The 9,784-nt window shown below is 34.8% G+C and overlaps 1 protein-coding gene across 1 annotated transcript; it reads left to right on the top strand.

Moving 5' to 3' along the window:
* Positions 1-1,322: 1,322 nt before the first annotated feature.
* LOC131357470 (C-C motif chemokine 13-like) lies at positions 1,323-3,170 on the top strand. The gene is made up of 3 exons (XM_058396447.1): positions 1,323-1,428; positions 1,812-1,938; positions 2,981-3,170. The coding sequence occupies exons 1-3, from the start codon at positions 1,359-1,361 to the stop codon at positions 3,042-3,044; spliced, it is 261 nt and encodes an 86-aa protein (XP_058252430.1). The 5' UTR covers positions 1,323-1,358; the 3' UTR covers positions 3,045-3,170.
* Positions 3,171-9,784: the final 6,614 nt, after the last annotated feature.

The raw sequence follows: 9,784 nt of genomic DNA on the forward strand, positions 1-9,784 counted from the left end.
ATAGCTTGTTCACCTTTAGCTGATGGCCCTGAGGAGTGCTGTTTCAGCTTCTGCACTGGCAGTATTCCTGCCAAAACCATCCTGAACGTTAGAAAGACAGAATTGCACTGTTCACATCTAGGCTTCATGTGACAATTTAATTATGTGATTTAATATTTAAAAAAAAAAACTGAATCGATTTCTAAATGAAAGGAGAGTAGATGAGATTATGTTGATGTGTGTGTTTGTGTGTGCTTTAGTGTTACTACTCTTAAACAACCCAGTCTGTGTGTTCGTGAAATCAGCTTCACAGGACAAGATTAATGTAACTGCGATGCAACACACACAAAAACACTTAATGCAGTGCAGATTCAAATAAAGTTATCATTTGCACCACTGAGTGAACTGCATGATTTATTGATAGGAGAAAATGTCTGAGAAGAATGAATGTAGAAGAAAATCATTCTTTCATTAAAAAAAGATATTAAGGAATATTGTGAGCTCAAATCCCAACGATACTGTAGCCAGCAGTGATTTTAACAATGGACACTGTCTCAAAGCAGCTTTACAGAAATATAGAAACATATAATAACAATTATAAAGTTTAAAGTTAAGTTACTTTTTATCCCTAACATTTGTCCCTAATGAGAAGCCTGAGGTGATGGTGGTGAGGAAAATCTTCCTGTGATGATATTAGAAAGAAACCTTCAGAGGAACCAAGCTCAGAAGGGAACCTATCCTCATTTGGGTGACACTGGACAGAAAAGGATGTAAATGTAAATAATGCCCTTTCTTTAATAGTTTATAGTCAAGAGGAATTGTGCAACCAAGAGCTCTTTAGAAACTAATAGTTTAGTGTAGTTTCTGAGATCATTATAGACTCAGCACTAATTTCTTCCAGCTGAAAGCTGACTGATGCAACGGCAGATCAAAGTAGCAACTAACCAACATGAGAAGAACATGTGAACATGAGAAGAACATGAGAAGAACATCCAACAAAAATGGGGAAATACGCTGGGTATTATTAATATATAACATATGTTATCTGTATGATTCGATGTGTAGAAAAAAGACAATAAATACAGAATGAAAAAAAAGAAAAACAGTGCTGAGTTAATGGTAACAGTGCTGAGTTAATGGTAACAGTGCTGAGTTAATGGAGAGTTTCAGCATGAGTTATGATCTATAGATAGATCTTAATTCTAGATCTTCAGCAGAGTGAAGGATGTGGTAAGATGAAGAGATTTAATTAGATTTACAGGCGTGGTCACATCAGCATTTACGTGAACATTTCTATAAAATGAGTCAGTAAAACCAAATTGAATCAAATTACATCTTAGAGAGAGAAGTTATCAGAGCTTCACACACCTGCTGAGAACATGAAGATGAGTCATGTGTTTCTGGTCCTGGGCTTCGTCCTGATCTTGACGCTCTACTCAGACGCTCAGCGTGAGTTTATTGAACATTTTTCATTACATTAGTTCATTAGTTGTGAATCATCTACAGCTGGGGTCCCCAGCCTTTTTTTGTACCATGGACAATTTTTCAAACAAAAACATGTTCTGGATGTGAGAAATGTGTAAAACATAATGCGTTATCTATCTATCTATCTATCTATCTATCTATCTATCTATCTATCTATCTATCTATCTATCTATCTATCTATCTATCTATCTATTATTATTATTATTATGATTATTATTATTTTTTTTTTATCAGTAGTAGTAGTAGATTACATCAGAATGTGTTTTGTTACCTGAAGAACTAAAGGTAAAGATAATTTTTGTATGACATTTTATAAGCATTTATTTTATCATCTTTGTCTTACTTAGCTTTAACTATGGAAACTTTCTCACACCCTGAGCCCTGCTGTTTCAACTTCTTCACTGAAAAAATTAATCACAAAAACATCCTGAACGTTAAAATGACAGGATCACACTGTCCACAGCAAGGCTACATGTGAGTATCTTTGCTATGTGGTTTAATATAAAAAAGTGATGAAAGATTGAGTTAAATTCTAAATGAATTAAGAGTAGATGAGATTGTTTTAATATGTGTGTTTATGTGTGCATGTATGCAAAGAATTGGTTGATGTGCAGATACACAATGATCTTTAATTCTGAGGCAAACAAGACCAAGACAGAAACTGTAGTGAAAAAAAAGACGATGGAAAAAGAAAAAAGAAAAAGACGAAGGTGATGAGCAATCGGCTTGAACTAGAGCAGGCAAAATCCAAAACAGTGAACACAGACAAGATCGAATCAGAAAGATTTGTGTGGAAACAACTGCCACAAAAAGACACAGAGGATATACTTCACAAATACATGTGTTAGTTCAGAGAGCTTATAACTGTCTGAGTGCTGCTGTGAAGGTTAGTAGATAAACTCAACATGTACATGCTAAGGGTGTATTGTTTGTCCTGCTATTAGAAGTGTTTCTCCATAAAAAAGGAAGTGAAATAAATCAGGAAACATGACAGCAATTTCAAGAATCCTTGACACCCCTAAAGCAGTGGTTCTCAAAGTAGGGAACTTGGGGTGTTCTTGGAGATCCACATTTTCTCCTAGTAATTATGTGAATATATTTAACCTTTTATTTCTTATTTCTTATTTTGCATTATATTTACTGTGAGATATTATAGTTGTCATTTTTATTGTTTGTTGTTTTTTTTTGTCACTTGAAGTTTTGAGGCCTTTCTTTGAAACCCCAATAATTAAAAAAAAACATTCTATAAATGAGTTTAACAGGTTTTGTTTTGGTGGAAAATAGCCAAGATATTAATGTACATGCTTATCCAATGAGACAAATGTTTGATTAGTTTTATTATTATCATTATAGGATTGTAATCATAAAATGAATCTTTACTGATGAGGTCTAAGAATTTATTGATTGACAATTAAAGGGTTCCTGGACAATCTCTTTTAAAAAGTATGTGCATAAGATAAAGATGTGATGAGGAGATGTAGCTAAGTGTATTGGTGTGTGTTTGTGTGTGTTTCAGTATCGCCACTCCTAAGCACTCCAGTCTGTGTGTTCGTGAAATCACCGTCAATGGACAAGATTAATCTTAATGCTGCAACTGAAATGCAATACACACACACACACACACACACTTACCTGCTTCAGAAAGATTAAGCTTTATTTATTCAGCATTTTTACAATGCTTAATAATGTTATTGTTGCTTAATGCAGTGCAGATTCAAATAAAGTTATCATTTGCACCACTGAGTGAACTGCATGATTTATTACAAGAAACATTACTGTGATGTGAGAAAATATTTGAAAAGAAAACTTGTGAATGTAGAAGAAAATCATTCTTTCATTAAAAAAGATTTTAAGGAATATTGTGAGCTCAAATCCCAACGATACTGTAGCCATCGACAGGTCAGGAACAAAGGCCAAGGGAACAAAACTCTCTGTCCTGTCAATCACAATGAAAATCCCAGGCATCTGTGAGAAAAATGTTGTTGAATGGTTCCCTGTGTCTCAGAGGAAGCACATTTTGCCTTCATCCTCTTGGGCTGGTAGCTGTAGTGAGATGGGGAGAGCTGACTGGTGGGTGGGAACTATTCAATTTAATTTCACTTCAATTCATTTGAGACTTGATCATTATAGGTGAGACAGAGATCATTATTGACTTAGCACTAATTCTATCCTGCTGAAAGCTGACTGATGCTATGGTAGTTCAAAATAGCAGGTGACCAATCTGTGGAGAAAACAGGGAAATACACTGGTAATTATTAATAGTTCTAATTTATATGGTTTGATGTGCCAAAAATTAGAACAAGACAATAAAACCAGAATAAATTAAGGAAAGAAAAATAGTGCTTAGTGATTTAATGGCAAACAGGGGTTTGATTCAGACTGTTTCCTGACCATTTTTTGCCACATACAAGAGTTTTTGTTAGGAGAGAGAGAGAGAGAGATGCAGCATGAGATATGATCCTAAAGATAAATCTTAACTGTAGATCCTTAGCAGAGTTAAGGATGCGGTTAGATGAAGAGACACTGCATGAAAAGGCAGATTTTCGTCCCTGTGAATGCCTGATGACCTCTCTGATCACCGGCAGTTATCGACAGTTCACAACCTGGGAAGTTCAGGTTCGCGAGTGACAGAAACAGTCGTTATCGTATAGGGAGGGAGGTGTGTGTGGAGGTACAAGTTGCGAAATGCGAATTAGCATATGAATGAAACCACCTTGAATGTTCTACAGTACCTACTGGATGAAAGCACAATTTTCAAAACAGAAATTGCTGCTATTCGTCAGTCTGGGCAATTATAATACCGTTTTGAGTAAACCCCTCCCTTTTCCCTTTTGTTTATATATATATATATATATATATATATATATATATAATATAATTTGTTGTATGTTTCTGTAGCACCAGGTCCTGGAGAAATGTTGTTTCATTTCACTATGTACTGTGACAGCTATATGTGGTTGAAAAGACAATAAAGATTCTTCAATCTAACAACTAAATAAACCACGGTGAAGTTAGCTTGATATTCAGACATTAGTCAGACATTCGGAAGCAGTAGTTTAGGGACCGTCGACAAATTTCTGTATGACTGAAAAAAAACCCTCTTTTTTTATTTTAATTTTAATTTTTAATTAAAAAAACACAATTTCTTCAATAGCTTCTAGGTTATGTGACCCTGTGACCCAGAACTAGTACTAAAATAATCTACTTGGACACCTCCAAGGGTACACCTCTTTGTTATTCCAAAAATGTCTTCTTTTATTTTTATCTAAAAAAACACTATTTCTTTAATAGCTTCTACGTCATGTGACCCTGTGACCCAAAACTAGTACTAAAATAATGGATAATGCTTTTAAATAGCTTTTGTGGTACTTTGATATCATATGCCAGTTGCTCTCCGCACCGCCACGTTATGTTGATCGATTTCAAAGTACATGAAACACAACTGCTGCCTACTGGTCTCGTCTTTCCTGCGCAAGAGCGTCACTCGCAATGCCGCACAATGCCGCGAGTCATCGCGGGATTCCTGTCCCTCTGACGTGCATTCTTAAATGCCACATCTGTATATATGTATATGTGTGTGTGTGTGTGTATGTGTAATATAAGTATATACACTATATTGCCAAAAGTATTCGCTCACCTGCCTTGACTCGCATATGAACTTAAGTGACATTGTTGTCACTTCACAAGGGTTGTTTTTCAGGAGCTGGGCTCGGCCCCTTAGTTCCAGTGAAAGGAACTCAGAATGCTTCAGCATACCAAGACATTTTGGACAATTCCATGCTCCCAACTTTGTGGGAACAGTTTGGAGCTGGCCCCTTCCTCTTCCAACATGACTGTGCACCAGTGCACAAAGCAAGGTCCATAAAGACATGGATGACAGAGTCTGGTGTGGATGAACTTGACTGGCCTGCACAGAGTCCTGACCTCAACCCGATAGAACACCTTTGGGATGAATTAGAGCAGAGACTGAGAGCCAGGCCTTCTCATCCAACATCAGTGTGTGACCTCACAGATGCGCTTCTGGAAGAATGGTCAAAAATTCCCATAAACACACTCCTAAACCTTGTGGACAGCCTTCCCAGAAAAGTTGAAGCTGTTATAGCTGCAAAGGGTGGACCGATGTCATATTGAACCCTATGGATTAGGAATGGGATGTCACTTAAGTTCATATGCGAGTCAAGGCAGGTGAGCGAATACTTTTGGCAATATAGTGTATATATATATATATATATATATATATATATATATATATATACACTATATTGCCATAGATGCTGTAGATAGTGTACACATATATATATATATATATATATATATATATATGTGTACACTATCTACTACTGTCTTTCCTGATGTTTATTTCTTTCTACATTGTAAAACAATGCTGAAGGCGGCCGAAATACACAATAATCTCGTTTGAACAGTTGATATTGAGATATGTCTGCTACTGATGCTCTGTAAAGCCTTCATAATGGCTCTAATCTGAGGTGCTGTTAATTGGTGATTTCTGAGGCTGGTAACTCTAAATGAACTTCTCCTCTGCAGCAGAGGTAAGTTTTGGTCTTGCTTTACTGGGATGGTCTTCATGTGAGCCAGTTTCATCATGGTGCTTGATGGGTTTTGCAAATGCACTTGACAATACTGTTCTTGCAAGAACTATTCCAGAACACCTGACCTTCGTGTCTTAAAATAACAACTGATTGTTTTTTGTTGCGGTTACATATGGATTACTTAAGTCCATGTGTGTTATTTCATAGTTTTGAAATCTCCAGTATTGTTCTAGAATGTAGAAAATAAATCCCTAAACAAAAAACATTGAATTAAAAGGTGTGTCCAAACTTTTGACTGGTAGTGTATATATATATATATATATATATATATATATATATATATATATATATATATATATATATATATATATATATATATATATATACATATATATACACACACAAAACAAGACAACATTTAAACACAACCATACCAAAATAAAGAAAATACACGGTTTCAATGCTTTATATATATATATATATATATATATATATATATATATATATATATATATATATATATAGGAGATGGACCTGATAAATGGTGACTCACTTTACTATACTATACATATACTATACAGCAAGAATGATTACAATTTTACTTCATGTGATACAAAACTGTGTTCTATGTGTAAGAAATGTGTAAAACATAATGCATTATGTATTATTATTATTATTATTATTATTATTATTATTATTATTATTATTATTTAGTAGTAGTAGTACTGTACGATATTTCAGAATGTGTTTTTTCACCTGAACAGATAAAGGATGAATCATTTTTGTATGAGCATTAATTTTATCATCAGGGTATTACTACCTTTTGGAATCGAACATATTATTTTAAAAATATTATATTATATAACTTAATTAAATTATAATAATAATTATTATTATTGTTATTAATATTTGATTATTATTATTATTACTACTAATAATAATACCATTCTAGTAGCACATTAACTAGCTTACTTTCCCTAAACCTAAAAACTGAAGGAATTATTTTTGTATTATAAATTATCCACACTTTTTGATTAAACTAAATTTCTATTTGGCACCTTGTTTGTTTTATCTGTTGTTCTAAACCTTGAGGACTGCTGTTTCTACTTCTTTCCTGGCAGTATTCCTGCCAAAAGCATCCTAAGTATTAAAAAGACAGGACCACACTGTCCACAGCAAGGCTTTAATTTCAATGCAAACAAGACGAAATCCAAAGACGTAGTTAAGAAAGGCAATGAACAATCAGCTTGATCCAGAGCAGGCAAAATCCAAAACAGTGAACACAAACAAGGTCAAATCAGAAAGATTTGTGTGGAAACAACTGCCACAAAAAGACACAGAGGATATACTTCACAAATACATGTATGAGTTCAGAGAGCTTATAACTGTCTGAGTGCTGCTGTGAAGGTTAGTAGATAAACTCAACATGTACATGCTAAGGCTTTATTGTTTGTCCTGATGTGAGACGAGTTTCTTCATGAACAAGGAAGAGAAATAAAACAGGAAACAGGACAGCAATTTTCAGAATCTTTAACACCCCTAAAGCAGTGGTTCTCAAAATAGGGGACCTTGGGTGTTCTTGGAGATCCACATTTTCTTCAAATAATTATGTGAATATATCTAAATGTTTATTTCTTATTATCATATCATATTTACGGCTGAGATCTCTGTTGAGAGGGTTTTTTATCACAAAGTTTTGAGGTGTTTCTGTGAAACCCCAGTGATTAAAAAAAATCCAGTCTATAAATGGTCCCAGCTGGAATCTAATGACAATTTTAATTAAACTGTTGAAAAATAGCCATGATAATAATGTACATGTTTATAAAACAAGATAAACGTTTGTTTAGTTGGATTATTATCATAAAATGAATCTTAAAAAGAATGACAACTGATGAAGTCTGAGATATTTATTGATTCTCAATTAAAGGGGTTCCTGAACAATCCCTTTTATGAAGTGTGCATAACATGAAGACATGATGATGGTGTGTCCCTGATCGAGATTCCCACGATTAAATCCAGATCAGCACAAACCTGACCAGTGTAATGTGCTTTTTTCCGCTTTTTCTGAGCAATATTAATCACCAACATTAGGCTCCAGAGCAATCAGCTATCTATCCACTTGAAATGCCATGTGCATGTGTGTGTTTATAAGTTTATAAAAACAAACAAAACAAATCATAAAAGGCACCACTGTAAACTGCATCGATTATATTTGTTTCAGTCCTCAATAAAATTAGAATTTGCTGAAAAAAACAATCTAAGGACGGGCACTGTAGAAAGGACAAGTACATATTTACTTTTAGTATTTAACTTTTGTCAAATGCTACTAAACAGGAAAAAGCCCATGGCTGTCTCATTTTATTGGCTAGTTAACAAAATGAAATTCAATCTGCAACCATTTTGATAATCAATTGTATCACTTCCAGATAAGCTGTAAAACAAATGTAAATGTAAATTTGCACCTTTTTTTTTAAGGTGTTTAAAGCTTTCGGAGTGTTTGACTAGCAATATTTTCGGCGAGAAACTGTTCGAAAATTGCTCTGGAATTTTTACAGTAACCGTGTGAGAAAAACACAGACTTGGCAGATTAAACAACATTAACATTATACATTCTGTGCAAGTGAACCGGATGCCATGTCTGTGTGGGTCTTACAAGTTACAGTAGCATCTCCAGCTGGCCTTAAGCATGCAGTTCCACTGCTAATAGCATGCACTCCTATAAAATTTACGTGTTTTGTAGTTAGATAAGATTAACATTAATTATTACATCGTTAACCAAGCGTTGATGATTCAACCGTTGGCATTTAAATTTAATTAATATAAGCAGCGAACTCGGCATAATAGTGACTTAGACTTAGAAAGTCAGCCATTTTTGAAAATAGTTTTGAGCTAGCTAGCTAATGTTAGCAAACACACCTGCCAAATACATTCTACGAAGTAGTTGTTCCTAACCCACAGCATACATGCATGATTTGTGTTAGCATACAAAAGACACATTTACTTCAACAGTGATATACATTTGTCTTCTTACCTTGTGTAAATGACCTTTCTTTTGCAGTACACAAAGTTCCCTTTTCCAAGCGAGAGAAAACTGTAATGGCGGCCAGCAGATTCTGGTTCAGACTGATCTGGTGCGACGTCATGAGGCCACTTGACAAGGCGACCCTTTAGTTTGAAGTAGAAATGGGCTTTGCTGGTGATATGGACAGCAGAAGGGTCAAGGCCTTTCGTGACCTGCCCCCCCCATACCCCCTGCCCCCTGATCCCCCCCCACGTCTAATGGGCGACCCTTTAGTTTGAACTAGAAATGGGAAACGGATTACACTTAATTTTAACCAAGGGAGGTGGCGTTTGCTTTTAAGCAAAGTAAAAATAACAGTTTCATATAAGAAATCAAAATTTTCTATCAGACTAATGAAGAAACATACTTTAGATGAATGACACAGCAGTTTTACTTTTTTCAGTGTGACCATCATAGTATGTGCTTGTTGAGAACCTAATTCAAGATTTATTTCCACTGTTTCTTTTGGGAAGCTTTCCACTAGATGTTGAATGGTGGCAGTGGGATTTAGTGTTTATTCATTCATTCTACAGGATCATTAGTGAGATCAGACACTGATGTTGGGATGTTGAGGAATCTCCAATTCTAGTTCATTCCAAAGGTGTCAGAGGAGTCAGAGGTTCTGTGAATTGAATAACATGTCTTTTTTTTTTTTTTTTACATTTCTTAAATATCGCTTAATTATCAGAATCATTAAATGCTGTGTTTG

The sequence above is a fragment of the Hemibagrus wyckioides genome, linkage group LG08 (assembly GCF_019097595.1).
Source record: "Hemibagrus wyckioides isolate EC202008001 linkage group LG08, SWU_Hwy_1.0, whole genome shotgun sequence".
Classification (NCBI taxonomy): Eukaryota; Metazoa; Chordata; class Actinopteri; order Siluriformes; family Bagridae; genus Hemibagrus; species Hemibagrus wyckioides.